This window comes from Mauremys mutica, chromosome 17 (genome assembly GCF_020497125.1).
Source record: "Mauremys mutica isolate MM-2020 ecotype Southern chromosome 17, ASM2049712v1, whole genome shotgun sequence".
Classification (NCBI taxonomy): Eukaryota; Metazoa; Chordata; order Testudines; family Geoemydidae; genus Mauremys; species Mauremys mutica.
In genome coordinates this window covers 11865235-11882155 of record NC_059088.1, presented here as the reverse complement: position 1 = coordinate 11882155, position 16921 = coordinate 11865235, and the positions used below count along the sequence as shown (strand labels likewise).

At 58.2% G+C, this 16921-nt stretch overlaps 2 protein-coding genes across 2 annotated transcripts; one reads left to right on the top strand and one right to left on the bottom strand.

The window, feature by feature from the left end:
- The first annotated feature begins 574 nt into the window (after positions 1 to 574).
- On the top strand, positions 575 to 5623 carry LOC123351889 (sulfotransferase 2B1-like). Its single transcript, XM_044991569.1, has 7 exons — positions 575 to 634; positions 2915 to 3057; positions 3692 to 3900; positions 4165 to 4291; positions 4613 to 4707; positions 4895 to 5075; positions 5280 to 5623. Exons 2-7 carry the CDS (start codon positions 2922 to 2924, stop codon positions 5387 to 5389), a joined length of 858 nt encoding a protein of 285 aa, XP_044847504.1. The 5' UTR covers positions 575 to 634; positions 2915 to 2921; the 3' UTR covers positions 5390 to 5623.
- A 6716-nt stretch (positions 5624 to 12339) lies between these two features.
- Positions 12340 to 16102, bottom strand: LOC123351890 (sulfotransferase 2B1-like). The gene is made up of 6 exons (XM_044991570.1): positions 15595 to 16102; positions 14800 to 15008; positions 14409 to 14535; positions 13834 to 13928; positions 13143 to 13323; positions 12340 to 12822 (listed from the first exon to the last, which is right to left on the bottom strand). Exons 1-6 carry the CDS (start codon positions 15728 to 15730, stop codon positions 12713 to 12715), a joined length of 858 nt encoding a protein of 285 aa, XP_044847505.1. The 5' UTR covers positions 15731 to 16102; the 3' UTR covers positions 12340 to 12712.
- Positions 16103 to 16921: the final 819 nt, after the last annotated feature.

Genomic DNA, 16921 nt, shown 5'->3' with positions numbered 1-16921 from the left:
CGAGAGTGCGGTGCGGGAGGACAGAGCTGTAGCAGGTTGGGCACCGAAGGGTTAATGCTGGTGCCAAGGTGGGGAGGCAGGAGGCTGGGCCGGAGCCTGGGACAGAGGCAACCCAGACCAGACCTGTGGGAGCTGGGGTGAGTACCTGGGAATTCCCAGCCCAGAGCCCCCTGCTCCCCCGAGGAGATCCTGGCCCCTTCCCAGCATCCAGAGTCGCTGCCCAAGCTGGGGGCAAATCCAGAGCCACCCCAAGGGGCTGCGGTGGGGGGAGCTCTAGTGAGTGCAATGGGATCACTCCTGATTTACACTGGGGCAGCGAGAGCGGAACTGGCCCCGTGACTGCAATGGGATCACTCCTGATTTACACCGGCTGTAGCAGGCAGTGACCTCGCTGCAGCCCTGAAAGGGTTAAAGCCAGCCCTTGGCGAGGGCTGGGGCTGAGAGCCAAGAACCGGCCAATTGGGGGAAGCCGCCACAGCTGGGGCCACACCCAATTAGGAGACAACTGGCCCTATAAAAGGGCTGTGAGCCAGGACCTGGGTCAGTTTCACTCTAGCTCTTGGGAGAGAAGGACCTGGCAGCACGGCACGGCACGGCACATCCCCAGGCTGAGGCCTTGCTAAGGCCCAAACAGGTACTGGGGTTGCGGAGGTGCAGCCCGGGGTTAGGCAGAGGCAGCTGGTCCACCCCCCAGCAGTGATGAGTGGTTCACAGCCTGCCGTCTGCCCCAGTGAGCAGGGTTGGCTGGTGACTGGCCGTAGCCACTGAGGCAAGGTGGGGCTAGAGGGTTGGGGGTTCCCCTGGGAGGGGAGACCCAGAGTGGGGGCACTGCAGGGGCCTGGGGTACAGGTGGGACATGGGGCCTGAGGCAGGTGAGCCACCAGCCTGCAGTGGGTGTTCGGGGCTGAAACGGAGCTAATTCCCAGGATCACCAGCGAGTGGCGCTGCTGTGCTGACCCGGCGAGTCTCAGCTCCCTACACCAGGGCAGCAAGAGGGGGATTGGCCTGTGACCGCAGTGGGGTTGGGTGGGGGCAGAAGGATCCATTCAAATCTGCACGTCGGAGCCTAGCGGGGTGGAGGAAGGGGGGAAAGTGGACTCTGGGCTGGGTGTGAAGCACGGGGAGAAGCAGCTTTCTAACGACTCGAAACCCAGCAGGCGGGTTCAGTCCCTGAGGAGCAGGAAGCCTGGTGGCCAGTCGGGGGGACTAGCTGACTAAGGGGGTGGGGGGCTTGGAACAAACTGATAGATTGACGTGCCCCCGGCCTGGCCCAGCGGGTTCCCCCGGGAGCTGGGAAGGAAGGAGCCCAGCTGGGAACTAGCAGCACTGCAGAATGAGAGGGCCGGGCGCTAAGACAGCAAATTGCTTAGTTCGGCTCCAGGTGCGCCCTCACCGGGAACACTGCGTTCAGTGCTGGCCGCCCCGTCTCCCAGCGGGTACAGGGGGATGCAAACGGGGCAGAAAAATGCTGAGGGGGGTGGCAGAGCTTCCGTGGGAGGGGAGATTCTAGCCTGGGACGGCTCCGCTTGGAGGAGAGGCGGCTGCGCGGGGGTGACGGGCGTCTCTGACTCCTGCCTGGGATGGAGACCGTGACTAGGGACACGTAACACAAGGACCAGGGGTTGCCCGACAAAGCTAAGGAATCCCCCCCCCTTCGCCCGGCCCACCGCCAACCTGTGCCCCTCCCTGGCTGGGCTGTGGTAACCGGTTCAAGGGCGCATGGGGTGAGCGCCTGAACGACAGGACCTTTGCTGGCCACTAGCCAGGGTGGGCAGGATGTAGCCCCAGGCTCTGGGGGTCCCTACACCTCTCACCAGCAGAAGCCGGCAGGGTCACCCCGTGACTGCAGCTCGGGGAGCGTTGTCAGACAGGATCCCAGGCTGGATGGACCCTGGGCTGACCCGGCAGGGCCCTTCTCAAATCCCCTCCCAGCTCCTGCCCCATCCACAAGAGTCCCTAGCCTGACCCTTTCCCCGCCCAAGGGTGTGTTCCCCCAGGATGCCCCAGCTCTGATCCAGCCCCAGGGCAGGGCCTGGCTGGCCCCATGGGATGGGGAATGGGACACAGAGGGTGCAGCCAGCTGGGATCTGGTCCCAGGGCAGGGCCTGGCAGGCTCAGGCAGAGGCAGTGCAGGGATCAGCTGTATCCCTAGGGTGGAGACATCTGCAAACCCACAACAGGCACCAATCAGTGCCCCCCGGGGAGATGCTGAATGGGCCATGGAGCCTGAACTCCCAGTTCCCCATGGAGGGGCTGATGTGGAGCAGGGATGGGGGGTGACTCAGGTGGGCTAATGATGTGCTACAATGAAAGCAGCCCCTCCATGGGGGGGAATGACAGGATCTGCCCCCTCCACTCCCACACCAGACCCCGGGCACCTGACCCAGCTGGGAAGGGGCACAGGGACCTGCCTGGGACAGGGAGCCGCCCCAGATGACAGACCCTGGGGGGGATTAAAGGCACCATCTCTCCCCGGGTCCAAAGGTCACTGCTGGCCAGGGCGCGCCCAACAGGGCCTCCAAAGGCTGAATGGCACCAGCCCTGCCTGGGTCCAAGCCTAGCTGGGGAGGACGCGGGGAGAGCAGAGTGCCTGGGCCTATTACATAGCCCAAGAGCGGGCTCCCACCACAGGCCCGGGGCTGTTCTCCCAGCCGCAGCCACCAGCACAGGCCCTAGAGTCATTCTGGGAACATGCCAAGGAATCAGCTCAACCAGTGCTGAGATGCAGCTGGCTCTGGGGCGGGACAGCCAAGTAACACCCTCACCCTGGAATATGATGCCCCCTGCTGAGCCTCCGCCCCCGTCCCTGCACCACAGCGCCCCTACTGAGCCCCCCGCCCTGCCCCCTGCAGCAGTGTCCCCTAGTATCACACAGGGGATAGCACTGACGCTGGGAGGTCTGTCTCTGTCCCAGCCTTGCCATGGCACGTGAGTACATCACCTACAAGGGGATGCTGTTCCCACGCCTGGATTACGCCCTTGAGCAACTGAGCTACCTAGAGAACGAATTCCAGGTGCGGGATGATGACGTCTTCAACATCACCTACCCCAAGTCAGGTACGGGGTGTGTGTGTGTGTGTGTGAGACACGACCAGATTTCCTAGATGTCAGAGCCTCGGCTCACATGGCCCCAGCCCAGAGGGAGACAAAGCAGGCTGCTCCCTGGGGGTCCAACTCGCCCCCCTGGTGCTAGGCCGGCTCTCTGCAGATGTGCTCTGATCACAGGCTTCCCCCAGAGCCGCTGGCAGCGCCATGAGACCCCTGACACAGAGCGGGTTTTAAGGCCCGGCTTGACAAAGCCCTGGCTGCGATGATTTAGTTGGAAATTGGTCCTGCTTTGAGCAGGGGGTTGGACTAGATACCTCCTGAGGTCCCTTCCAACCCTGATAGTCTGTGATTGTGAGACTTTTTGCCCTGGGTAGCGTCCCCTGAAGGGAGTTGCCACCTCAGAGTCACCTAGAGTGATATTCCATGAAAACAAGAGTTGATTTTAGCATCTCAGTAAATGTGGTGTGGGGGCTGGGAACCAGACTGCTGGGTCCGATCCCCAGATCTGGGAAGGGGAGTCTGGTGGGTTAAAGCAGAAGGTCTGGGAGCCAGGACTCCTGGGTTCTCTCCCTGGCTCTGGGAGCAGAGGGGGACCTAGCAGGTTGAGGGGTTGTTTCAGGCCCATTAACCCTTTCATCCCCAGGCACTAACTGGATGCTGGAGATTCTGAGTCTGATCCGTTGTGGCGGGGACCCCGGCTGGGTGCGCAGCGTGCTGAACTGGGAGCGGGCGCCCTGGGTGGAGAGCAAGGTGGGGCTGGAGGCTGCCCTGAAATACCCCCCGCCCCGGCTGCTCTGCTCCCACCTCCCCGTCCAGCTCTTCCCCAAGTCCCTGCAGCGCTCCAAGGCCAAGGTGAGAGACGGGAGAGCAGGGGCTGCGGGTCGGGATTGAGGGGCACCGACAGGGCTGTGTGTCAGGAGGGGGGTGAATCCAGGGCTGCTGCTGGGTGTGAGTTACAGCAATGTGGGCGTGCGAAGGAGCAGGCAGTGGGGTGCGGCGACTCCTTCTCCCTCCAGAGAGGGTGGGGAGGTGACGGCCCAGGGTGGGTGGCTAATTGCTGGGTTCACTTGGCATCCCCCTCCCCTGATTGGTAGTGACCCCCCCCACTCCCGCCAGATCATCTACACCCTGCGCTGCCCCAAGGACATCCTGGTCTCGCTGTACCACTTCTCCAAGCTGGTGCGCGTCTTCAAGGACCCTGGCTCACTGGACTCCTTCCTCGAGGACTTCCTGAGTGGGAACGGTGAGCAGCACTCGGGGGAGGGGGCACTCTGGAGCCGGACGCCTGGGTTCCAAGCAAGTCACAAGTGCTTCGAGTTTGTGCATCCCCAGCCAGCTCTGAGCAGCCCTTTGCCCAGGGCCTGGCACAGCTCAGAGCCCCCCTCCCCAAACAGCTGCAGCACAACCGGGGGTCTGCAAACACTGCTGACTTCCAGCCCCGCCTCTCCTCCCAGTGCCAGGATAGAACCCAGGTGTCCCAGGCCCCTGCAGTCCCCAGCAGACCAGGGTGGAGGGGCCGGGTGGTGCCAGCTCTGGGGTCACTGTGCCGCTCTCCCCTGCACAGTGCCCTTTGGCTCCTGGTTCGACCACGTCACCGGCTGGATGGGGCTGAAGGGCAACAAGAACTTCTTCTCCATCACCTACGAGGAGCTGCAGCAGGTAGGGATAATCCCGCCCCCTGGGGGCCGCGCTCACACTTAACCCCGCCCCAGGCAGCCGACGTAGCTTGTGGCCAGGGCCCTCAGAGGTACCAGTTTGTCTGGACCCAGTGGGGAGCAGAACCTGCTGGGTGGGGAAACTGAGGAACCCCCGATCCCACCCTTCACGGCAGTGAGTGTCTCCCCAGGACCCGTGGGGCAGCGTGCGGAGAATCTGCCACTTCCTGGGGAAGGAGCTGAGTGAGGAGCAAGTGGCCGCGGTGGTGGAGAACGCCTCCTTCCAGAGCATGAAGGGGAACAAAATGTCCAACTTCTCCCAGCTGAGGGACGAGTACATGGACCACCAGAAGGGGGAGCTCCTGAGGAAAGGTGGGTCCAGGCCTGGGCTAGCAGGGGGCTGTAAGTTGGGGCTGAGGGGCACCAGCAGAGCTGCATGAGGCAGGGCCAGGAAAGTAGGGGGCTTTAGGTCAGGCATGAGGGGTGTGGGTAGAGCTTGCAGGGGCAGGGCTGGGGGGCAGGGGCTGTGGGTAGGGAGTGAGGGGCACCCTAGACCATATCCCCTGTGGTTTGCAGGGATCTGCGGTGACTGGAGGAACCACCTCTCAGAGGCACAGAGCCAACAATTCGACACTGTTTACCAGGAGCGGATGCAGGGTCTGGGCATGACGTTTCCCTGGGACTGATGGCTTCGCGCCTGCCATATCTACACTCACAATACACCGGCCCTGTGCCACCCACATGCTGCTGCTCTTACTGTGCCCTGGGAGATACCTTTTCTCTTTATAGCTATGATAGTAACAGCCCTCCTGTGTACAATACTATAAAATCCCGACTGGCCAGAGACACCAAAATCCTTTTACCTGTAAAGGGTTAAGAAGCTCAGGTCACCTGGCTGACACTTGACCCAAAGGACCAATAAGGAGACAAGATACTTTCAAATCTTGGTGGGGGGGAAGGCTTTGTGTGCTTTGTTTTGGGGGTTGTTCACTCTTGGGACTAAGAGGGACCAGACATCAATCCAGGCTCTCCAAATCTTTCTGAACCAGTCTCTCATATTTCAGACTTGTAAGTAACAGCCAGGCCAGGCGTGTTAGTTTTATCTTTGTTTTCTCAACTTGTAAATGTTCCTTTTGCTAAAGAGTTTACCTGTGTTTGCTGTAACTTTGAACCTAAGGCTACAGGGGGTTCCTCTGGGCTCTATGAATCTGATTACCCTGTAAAGTTATTTTCCATCCTGACTTTTACAGAGATTTTTACCTTTCTTTCTTTAATTAAAAGCCTTCTTTTTTAAGAACCTGATTGATTTTTTTTTCTTGTTTTAAGATCCAAGGGTTTGGATCGGTGTTCCACAGGGAATTGGTGGAGGAGTCTCTCAAGGCTACCCAGGGAAGGGTTATAGTATTGGGGAGGGAGATATTCTGTGAGGGAGGTAGACAGAGTTTCCCAAATGACTGATTAACAATTTGGATGGTGGCAGCAACCAGATCTAAGCTGGTAATTAAGCTTAGGGCTTATCATGCTGGTCCCCACATCTGTACCCTAGAGTTCAGGGGAGGGAAAGGAACCTTGACATGGTGTCAGAGCGGTGGGATCATTTTAAACCAAAAGTCATAAGATTTTTTTTGTTCTTCTTTTTAGCTGCTTAGAAAGCAGAGCTGAAGGCAGAGGTGTTAAGTTTTTTAACAAGGGTCTTTGTTAAGAGAAGGTTTCAAGCTGTGAGCAAGCAGCTGGCAAAAGGAATTTACAAGCTGAATTGTGGGGCTTTTGGGGTTTTTTTTCTCTACCTTTCTGATATAGTGAGTTTTAACTAAGCAGCCCTGAGCTGGGTGCATCCCAGTTTCAGTGAACTGCAGAGGGGGTGTGACCCAGCAAAAGAGAGCAGGAAAATAAGTACCAGTGATGCCACTAATAAACTAGAGCTGGCCAGTCTGGAAGCCACAGAGCAAGAAAATGAACACAAGACTGATGGAGAGGGAGAAGGCTGCCCACAGGAGAGCTATGGAGCAGAAGGAAAGAGATGAAGCATGAACTAGAGTTAGTAAGGGCTAGGCAGGATCTACCAGACAACCCTAGCAACCCCTCTCCAGGTACCGCTTCCCATCCCAGAAAATTCCTCACCTACAAGGCAGGTGATGATACCGAGGCCTTCTTAGAAAACTTCGAAAGGGCCTGCCTTGGGTACAGCATCTCTGCAGAGCAGTACATGTGAGCTGAGGCTGCAGCTCAGTGGACTGTTAGTAGAGGTGGTGGCTGAAATGCCTAAGGAACACATGAACAGCTACAAACTTTTTAAAAACAAGGCCAGAATCAGAATGGGGCTAACACCCGAGCATGCCCATCGGTGGTTCAGAGCCCTAAAGTGGAAACCTGATGAAGCATTTTCCCGGCACGCCTACCACATTGGGATGCCTGGATATCAGGAGCAAGCATTAAATCTCCAGAAGAGCTGTCTTTCCTAATAAAAATGGAGCAGTTCCTAGAGGGTTTTCCTGAGGAAATAGAAAGGTACATCCTAGATGGGAAGCCCAAAACTGTAACTGAGGCAGGGGAGATTGGAGCCAAATGGGTGGAGGTGGCAGAAAAGAAGAAAAACTAGTAGTAGTTGGGGCAAATACCAGAAGAGGCAACCCGAAACAAAACCCTATCACCAGGGGCAACCCAAGACCCCACCTCCATCCCAAGGAAAACCCCAGACACCTTATTGCCCCACCACACCCGTCTCCAGCAACCCACCTCGCCAGGGCTGGTGCAAGGATGTTTCACGCCCTAGGCGAAACTTCTACCTTGCACCGCCTCTGCCCTGAGGCGCCCCCCCCATGGCTGCTCCCCCATCTGCCCTGAGACGTCTCCTCCCCTGCGGCAGCTCCCCACCCTGAGGCACCCACCTCACCCCTGCTCTGAGCACGAGCACGCCCTCGCTGCTTCACTTCTCCCGCCTCCCAGGCTTATGGCGCCTAAGCTGATTGGCGCCGCAAGCCTGGGAGGCGGGAGAAGTGAAGCAGCCACGGTGTGCTGGGGAGGAGGCGGGGTAGGGGTGAGCTGGGGCAGGGAGTTCCCCTGGTGCCACCTCCTTCCTCCCCATATACTTGCTGCAGGCGTCCCTCCCCGCACTCCCCTGCCCCAGTTCCCTCTGCCTAAATGCCGGCGGCGACAGGGGCGGCCGAAGATCCGGCCACCGCGGTTGCTGCCCTAGGTGACCGCCTAGTTCACTTAAATGGTTGCACCAGCCCTGCACCTTGCCCCAGTGACCAGTCAGCTGGGCGATGTTTTAAATGTAATGAGCTGGGGCGTGTGAAGGCCAACTGCCCCAAGAACCCCAACCGACTGCAGTTCATTACACCAGAATCACACCCAAGGTCCTCAGGCCCAGATGCCTTCCAGGTACCCTCAGAGCGAAGGGAAACTGAGTGTGGGCGGGAAGAAGATTATCATGTGGAGGGACACTGGAGCACAAGTGTGAGCTATCCACCAATCCCTAGTGTACCCCAAATTCATCAACACAGAAGCCCTGGTGACAATTCAACCCTTCATGTCAAACTCTTTAAACTTGCCTACAGCCAAGTTGCCTGTCCAGTACAAGGGCTGGTTTGGAATGGGGACTTTTGCCATCTATGACGATCATCCCATTCCCATGCTGCTGGGGAAAGATTTGGCCAGCCATGTGAAGCTAGCCAAGAGGGTGGGAAGGGTCACCTGCAGCCAGGCTAAGCCAGCCTTCACACCTATCTCTGTTCCCGAGCCTTCCACCAGGGCCCCGTCTGTGTTACCAGAGACCCAGACAGGTGGTGGAACTGGATCCCCTGCCAACGGCTGCAACAGCCATAGTGGAGCCAATCCCAGAGACCAGCCAAAGCCAGTCCCGGAACTGGCAAAGCAACCAGCACCAGAACCGTTGCCAGCACTGAGTCCAGCGCTTGCAAACCCGTTTACAACTCCAACGCCAGAGGTCACCAGTGAGCCTGAACTGGCAGAAGCAGCAGATAACCCTACCCAAGAGGCTCAGCTAGAGCCTGAAATACCACATAGTGCACCAGCGGAGAGCGGTTCACAGTCAACAGAAACAACCTCATCACCTGCATCGCTTCAAGAGAGACCAAGCCCAAGTCCACAGTCCAAGGAGGAACCGATGTCTCCAGCATCAAGGGAACAGTTCCAGGCTGAGCAGGAAGCAGGTGACAGCCTTCAGAAAGCTTGGGCGGCGGCATGGAGCACCCCACCGCCTCAGCTCTTCTAACCGATCCCGGTTTGTTGTAGAACAAGAACTTTTACACAAGGAGACTCTTTCTGGTGGACACCAGGAAGACTGGCATCCTCAAAGACAGTTAGTAGCTCCAGCCAGGGGTGAAAGTAACTTACAGGATTTACCGGTACTGCCGGAGTCCTGAGGGGGCGTGGCCTCAAGCGGAAGGGGCGTGGCCTCTCAAGATTTAAAGGCCCTGGGGCACTGGCAGTGGCTAGGAGCCCCAGGGCCTTTAAATCAACCAGGGGCTCCCAGCTGAAGAGGTGTCTGGGAGCCCCCCCGGGGTTCAGGGGCAAATTAAAGGGTCTGGGGCTCCAGCCACCACGGGGAACCCCGAGCTTTGCCGGGCTGGGGCTGGGATTTAAAGGGCCCGGGGCCCAGCCACTGTGGGGAGCCTCGAGCCCTTTAAATCCTGGCCCCAGCCCAGCTGCCGGAGCCGCGGCCGGGATTTAAAGGGCTCTGGGCTGCCCGCAGCGGCAGGAAGCTCTGAGCCCTTTAAATCCCCACCGTGGAAACCAGTGTGGTCCGGCACGGTGTACTGGCTCTTGCTGGTACGCTGTACCATACCGTACCGTACCGGCTTACTTTCATCTCTGGTTCCAGCTAAGTACCAGGTAAAGCTCGTGAGCTTAGCCCATGATCATCCCAGTGGCCATTCTGGGGTGAACCGAACCAAAGACTGTTTGGGGGAAGTCTTTCCACTGGGAGGGAACGGGCAAAGACATTTCTAATTATGTCTGGTCTTGTGAGATTTGCCAACGAGTGGGAAAACCCCAAGACCAGGTCAAAGCCCCTCTCCAGCCACTCCCCATAATTTGAGGTCCCATTTCAGCGAGTAGCTGTGGATATTCTAGGTCCTTTCCCAAAGAAGACCCCCAGAGGAAAGCAGTACATACTGACTTTCATGGATTTTGTTACCCGATGGCTGGAAGCAGTAGCTCTAAGCAACACCAGGGCTAAAAGTGTGTGCCAGGCACTAACAGACATTTTTGGCAGGGTAGGTTGGCCCTCCGACATCCTTATGGATTCGGAAACTAATTTCTTGGCAGGGACCGTGAAAAATCTCTGGGAAGCTCATGGGGGTGAACCACATGGTGGCCATCCCTTACCACCATCAAACAAATGGCCTGGTGGAGAGATTTAATGGAACTTTGGGGGCCATGATTCGTAAATGAGTACGCCAATGATTGGGACCTAGTGTTGCAGCAGTTGCTTTTTGCCTACAGGGCTGTACCACATCCCAGTTTAGGGTTTTCACCATTCGAATTTGTGTATGGCCGCGAGGTTAAGGGGCCATTACAGTTGGTGAAGCAGCAATGGGAGGGTTCTACGCCTTCTCCAGGGACTACAAAACACCCTCCGACACTCTTTAGCCCTTGCTAGAGAAAACCTAACAGAGGTTCAGGAAGAGCAGAAGGCCTGGTATGATAAACATTCTAGAGAACGGTCCTTCAAAGTAGGAAACAAAGTCATGGTCTTAAAGGCACTCCAGGCCCATAAAATGGAAGCGTCGTGGGAAGGGCCATTCACAGTCCAGGAGCGCCTAGGAGCTGTTAACTATCTCATAGCATTCCCCACCTGCAAAATAAAGCCTAAGGTATACTATGTTAATTCTCTTAAGCCCTTATTCCAGAGAATTAAAGGTTTTCCAGTTTACAGCCCAGGGAGGAGATGACGCTGAGTGGCCTGAAGGTGTCTACTATGAAGGAAAGAGTGACGGTGGCATGGAAGAGGTGAACCTCTCCCTGACCCTTGAACGTCTGCAGCGACAGCAGATCAAGGAGCTGTGCACTAGCTTTGTGCCAGTGTTCTCAGCCATCCCAGAACAGACCGAACGGGTGTACCACTCCATTGACACATGTAATGCTCACCCAATTAGAACCCCACCCTACCGGGTGTCTCCTCACGCCCAAGCTGCTATAGAACGGGAGATCCAGGACATGCTACAGATGGGTATAATCCACCCCTCTAGCAGTGTATGGGCATCTCCAGTGGTTCTAGTTCCCAAACCAGATGGGGAAATACGCTTTTGCGTGAACTACCATAAGCTAAATGCTGTAACTCATCCTGACAACTATCCAATGCCACGCACATATGAGCTATTGGAGAAACTGGGACATGCCCAATTCATCTCTACCTTAGACTTAACCAAGGGGTACTGGCAGGTGAACCCGCCAAGGAAAGGTCAGCCTTCATCACCCATGCAGGGGTGTATGAATTTAATGTGCTTCCTTTCGGGCTGCGAAATGCACCTGCCACCTTCCAAAGACTTGTAGATGGTCTCCTAGCGGGATTGGGAGAATCTGCAGTTGTACACCGCAGTTGTACAGATGTACAGTTGTACACCACAAACTGCTCAGCTCCACTCTGCTGTGCTCACTGCTCCAGCTGTCCTGCAAACTGCTCTGCCAGCCACTTAGCGATAGATCTTCAGGCTCCCCCACTAGTTAACACAGCCCTCAGTGATCTCAGCTCAGTAAGCTTAGCTCTTTTAGTGATTGCAGCTCTAAGTGATTTCAGCCTGTAGTAGGAGAGCCCCAGTGCTGGTGCACCATTGGCCCAAAGTAAATTCAGCTCAGAAGCCTCTAGCTAGACTCCTAATAGAATCAAAATTAGCTCTGCTATTCAACTATGAAGAGAGAAAAGGAGGTACAATTGGTATGCCAGTGCCCTCAGAAGGGGCCCATACCATCAGATACACACACCTGTCCACACCCTCTCTCAATTCACTGGGTTTTGGCTCCCATGTCTCTTGTCTAGCGAGTGCTACTTAATTGATGGTGAGACCCTCTGTCATAAAGCAGTTTCATAGCTCCTCATTCACATAATCAGGGTGACAACACTTTATTCCTCCTGCCCCAATAACAGAGAAATTGGGGATCCCACATTTTGGGCTGCCGTGGGCTATGCTAGGCGGGGTGGGTGTGCCTATGCAAACACCATCAGCCCCTGAAATTCTTTTCCACACTAGCCATAATTCATCACTAGATGTCAGGTTAGAGCTCATCCTGACTCTGCTTACATATATAATTGTGATATTGCATATAAAGCAGGGCGTGTGAGGCATCAGGGGAAAGGGCATGATCTGCTGAAAGTCATTTTTCTATCCATAGATGTGTATCATTAATGCATGTGAAGTTATGAGAATTGTGTCATATGCTACGACAGCATCCTGGCCCCTGGGGGTATTGCAGGGATCTACCTGGGAACTTGGTCACCCGCAATCACAACCTTTGGAATGGGGGCGGGTGGTATGGGGGGAGAGAGAGAGAGTGTGTGTGTGTGTGTGCGTGCGTGCATGTGTTTGTTCCTGCTGCTTCCTGCTGGATGGGATCATGTTCTGTTCATGGCAAACCCAGAGAAGTTAGATTAAAAAACCAAATCCTCTTGCTGGAAGGTTGCCACATCACCTGCTTTTATTTCTTCGAATCCAGCGCCCTCACGCACAGGAACTCAAACCCGAGAGAGACAGAGCAGGCTGCTCCCTGCACAGAGGCCCATCTCCCGCATCATGTTCCAGGCTGGCTCTGTGCAGACTTTCACACTGCCCTGCAATGGACAGATTTTAAATACACCTCAGCTGAGCCCTGCCATGCGTGCGCTCACTGACCTCTGCCGGACACATGCTCCAGCCCAGCTCTGCCTATTGCTGACGCTCTAGTGAGGCTGCCCCAGGGGGCATCTCCCAGGGCACAGTAAGAGCAGCAGCACGTGGGTGGCACAGGGCCGGTGTATTGCGGGTACAGATGTGGCGGGCGCGAGGCCGTCAGTCCCAGGGGAAGGTCATGCCCAGACCCTGCATCCACTCCCGGTAAACGGTGTCGAATCGCTGGCTCTGTGCCTCCGAGAGATGGTTCCTCCAGTCACCGCAGATCCCTGCAAGCCACAGGGGGTATGGTCTAGGGTGGCCCTCACTCCCAACCCACAGCCCCTGCCCTCCAGCCCTGCCCCCGCAAGCTCTGCTGGTGCCCCTCACTCCCAACCCACAGCCCCTGCCCCCCAGCCCTGCCCCCGCAGCTCTGCTGGTGCCCCTCACTCCCAACCCACATCACCCCCCCCAGCCCTGCCCCCGCAAGCTCTGTCCATGCCCCTCACTCCCAAACCACAGCCCCTGCCCCCCAGCCCTGCCCCCGCAGCTTTGCTGGTGCCCCTCACTCCCAACCCACAGCCCCCTGCTAGCCCAGGCCTGGACTCACCTTTCCTCAGGAACTCCCCCTTCTGGTGGTCCATGTACTTGTCCGACAGCTGCGAGTAGTTGGACATTTTGTTCCCCTTCATGCTCTGGAAGGAGGCGTTCTCCACCACCGCGGCCACTTGCTCCTCACTCAGCTCCTTCCCCAGGAAGTGGCAGATTCTCTGCACGCTGCCCCGCAGATCCTGGGGGAGACACCCGCTGCCGTGAAGAGGGTGATTCTAGGGTGACAATTTTATGGCCCACATGTGCCTCGGTTCCCTCCCCCCGCAGGGTCCTGCTCCCCACTGGGCGCTGAGGAAGAGACGCCTTCAAGGGCAGAGGGCCTTGGCCATGAGCCACGTTGGCCACCTGAGGTCAGACCCTGTTCCAGGCCAGGGGCAGAGGAATGCAAAAGCCAGGAGGAGCCAACACCCGGGGCATGGGCGCCGAGGCCTGGGGAGCTGGGGCTGGCAACACCCTAGAACACCACCTGGCTGGGGGCCTGGGGCGGGGCTACGTGTGGGGTGGCTCGGGGGCGGGGTTACGTGTGGGGGTGGATCAGGGGAGGGGTTACATGTGGGGATGCCTTTGGGGCGGGGTTACGTGTGGGGGTGGCTCGGGGGGGCTATGTGTGGGGTGGCTGGAGAGGCTATGTGAGGGTGTCACCAGGGGGTGGAGTTATGTGGGTGTGGCCCAAGGGGGGGTTTATCTACCTGCTGCAGCTCCTCGTAGGTGATGGAGAAGAAGTTCTCGTTGCCCTTCAGCCCCATCCAGCCAGTGACGTGGTCGAACCAGGAGCCATAGAGCACTGTGCAGGGGAGAGCAGCACAGTGACCCCAGAGCTGGCACCACCCGGCCCCTCCACCCACTGTTTAATTTATAATTAAAGTGGTGCCAGGGCTCAAGCAATTTTTTTACATTCATAACTGATGCAGCCAGCCCGGAGGTGCCAGGCTCTGAACTGCCAGGCCTGGAGGTGCCGGGGCCCTGAACTGCCAGGCCCACCGGTGCCGGGCTCTGAACTGCCAGGCCCGGAGGTGCCAGGGCCCTAGCACAACTTAAGCACTACCTCCACCTAAGTTCCCTCCATGGTGCGCAGCCGGACGGCCGTGCAGCAGCCTATTAAGCTGTGCTGGGCCCTGGGCAAAGGGCAGCTCAGAGCTGGCTGGGGATGCACAAACTGGATCCCATCAGTGAGTGGCTGGGAGCCCAGGCATTGGGTGGGAGGAGGCTGCCTGCGTATCCCTAGCTGCAGCAGGGCCCCCGAGGACCCCGGGGTGCTGCTCACCGTTCCCGCTCAGGAAGTCCTCGAGGAAGGAGTCCAGTGAGCCAAGGTCCTTGAAGAGGCGGAGCAGCTTGGAGAAGTGGTACAGCGAGACCAGGATGTCCTTGGGGCAGCGCAGGGTGTAGATGATCTGGCGGGAGTGGGGGGGGTCACTACCAATCAGGGGAGGGGGATGCCAAGTGAACCCAGCAATTAGCCACTCACCCCGGGCCGTCACCTCCCCACCCTCTCTGGAGGGAGAAGGAGTCGCCGCACCCCACTGCCTGCTCCTTCGCACGCCCACATTGCTGTAACTCACACCCAGCAGCAGCCCTGGATTCACCCCCCTCCCGACACACAGCCCTGTCGGTGCCCCTCAATCCCGACCCGCAGCCCCTGCTCTCCCGTCTCTCACCTTGGCCTTGGAGCGCTGCAGGGACTTGGGGAAGAGCTGGACGGGGAGGTGGGAACAGAGCAGACGGGGCGGGGGGTATTTCAGGGCAGCCTCCAGCCCCAGGAGGTTCTCCACCCAGGGCGCCCGCTCCCAGTTCAGCACGCTGCGCACCCAGCCGGGGTCCCCGCCACAACGGATCAGACTCAGAATCTCCAGCATCCAGTTAGTGCCTGGGGGTGAAAGGGTTAATGGGCCTGAAACAACCCCTCAACCTGCTAGGTCCCCCTCTGCTCCCAGAGCCAGGGAGAGAACCTGGCCCCCAGCCCCCGAGGTGCATTCATAGAATATCAGGGTTGGAAGGGACCTCAGGGGGTATCTAGTCCAACCCCCTGCTCAAAGCAGGACCAATCCCCAGGCAGATTTTTACCTCAGTTCCCTAAATGGCCCCCTCAAGGATTGAACATACAACCCTGGGTTTAGCAGGCCAATGCTCCAACCACTGAGCTATCCCTCCCCTCAATGCTAAAATGAGAAGCTCTCACTTTGCTGTGCCAGGGGTCTCCTGGCCCTGCCGGTGGCTCTGGAGAAAGCCTGTGATCAGAGTGGGTCTGCAGAGAGCCAGCCCAGCACCAGGTGGGCGAGTTGGGCCCCAGGGAGCAGCCTGCTTTGTCTCACTCTGGGCGGGAAGGGGGGTACCCGGAGTCTGGCGTCTAGGAAATCAGGTCATGTGACGGGTTTGGTGTTTCCATCTAATGTCCCTGTGTGTGTCAGGAGCCCCCTACACACACACACACACACACACACGCTCTCCCCTACCTGACTTGGGGTAGGTGATGTTGAAGACGTCGTCGTCCTGCACCTGGAATTCATCCTCCACGTAGCTCAGCTTCTCGGGGGAATAATCCAGGCGTGGGAACAGCACTCCCTTGTGGGTGAAGTATTCACGCGCCATGGCAGGGCTGGGACAGAGACAGACTCCCGGCGTCAGTGTGGGTCCCTGTGCGCTACTCGGGGAGCTGTGCTGCAGGGAGCGGTGTGGGGGGGTCCTCTCTCCTGAAAGTCAGGGGGCTCCAGCGCCTCAGCCTGGCAATGGGAGGCTCAATCTGCAGGGAGCAGGGTGAGGCTGTTACTTGGCTCTCCCACCCCAGAGCCAGCTGCACCTTGGCACCAGTCGAGCTGATTCCTTGGCGCGCTCCTGGAACAACTCAAGGGCCTGCGCTGGTGTCTGCAGCTGGGAGAACAGTCCCGTGCCTGGGGTGGGAGCCCTCTGTGGGGTTGTGTAACACGACCAGGCCCTCTGCTCCCCCCTCCCCCCTCAGCAACCCTTGGACTCGGGCCAAGCCAGCGCCACTCAGCCTTTGGAGGCCCTGCCAGGCACAGCGACCCTTGGACCTGGGAGGAGCCGGTGCCTTTAACCCCCCAGGCCCCTGCACTGTCGCAGCAGCTCATGATGCTGGGCTGCCTGTTCCTGGCAGGTCCCTGCACCCCTTCCCCACTGTGCCCAGGGTCTTGTGTGGGAGTGGAGGGGGCAGGGGTGTGGCAGATCCTGCCCCCCCCCCACACACCCCGCCGGGAGGGGTCACTGATCTATGTGCTTTCATGGCAGTGGGGGATGGTTACTATGCTTGCAGGTAGTGGTGCGGGGGTTAAGCCCCTGCTGGTCGCTGCTGAGATCTCCCTGCAGTGAAGGGAACTGTCCGTGGTCTCTAGGCAGGGAGAGACTGGGAACGTGGGCACCGTCCCAGGGCATAGGGAGAGAGCGTGTGTAGGTCTGTGTGTGGGATTGTGTGTACGTGTCTCCTCAGGAGTTACTGGGGCCACTCCCTCTCTTGCACCCCTGGGTGTCTTACCCCACCCTCCCTGCCCCCACAGCCATTCCACTGCCCATGGCTGGGCCCATCCAGCTCCCCTCTCCCCAGGGCTGAGAGCTGCCCATCTGAAGGCTGTGCTGAGAACTCAAAGGGTTAAAGCAGGGCCAGACCCACTCCAGCTCCCGCTCGGCTGGGTGGAATCAGACCCTCTGGGTTCCCTGTGCTGGGGAAACGGTTCCTACACCAAGTACTAGACTGGGCATCACCCCCAGAACCTCGTGAATCCCCAGGTCAAGGGTCAAGCTGAGCTGGGACCCAGTCACGGGGCTGAG

Excerpts from the sequence above, each read along its gene's own strand:
- LOC123351889 (XM_044991569.1), top strand. The coding sequence starts at position 2,922 with ATGGCACGTGAGTACATCACCTACAAGGGGATGCTGTTCCCACGCCTG. Across the intron at positions 3,901-4,164 it reads TGCAGCGCTCCAAGGCCAAG|ATCATCTACACCCTGCGCTG; the intron begins GTGAGAGACGGG and ends CACTCCCGCCAG. Across the intron at positions 4,708-4,894 it reads CCTACGAGGAGCTGCAGCAG|GACCCGTGGGGCAGCGTGCG; the intron begins GTAGGGATAATC and ends GTGTCTCCCCAG.
- LOC123351890 (XM_044991570.1), bottom strand. The coding sequence starts at position 15,730 with ATGGCGCGTGAATACTTCACCCACAAGGGAGTGCTGTTCCCACGCCTG. Across the intron at positions 14,536-14,799 it reads TGCAGCGCTCCAAGGCCAAG|ATCATCTACACCCTGCGCTG; the intron begins GTGAGAGACGGG and ends CACTCCCGCCAG. Across the intron at positions 13,929-14,408 it reads GGACTTCCTGAGCGGGAACG|TGCTCTATGGCTCCTGGTTC; the intron begins GTGAGCAGCACC and ends TCCCCTGCACAG.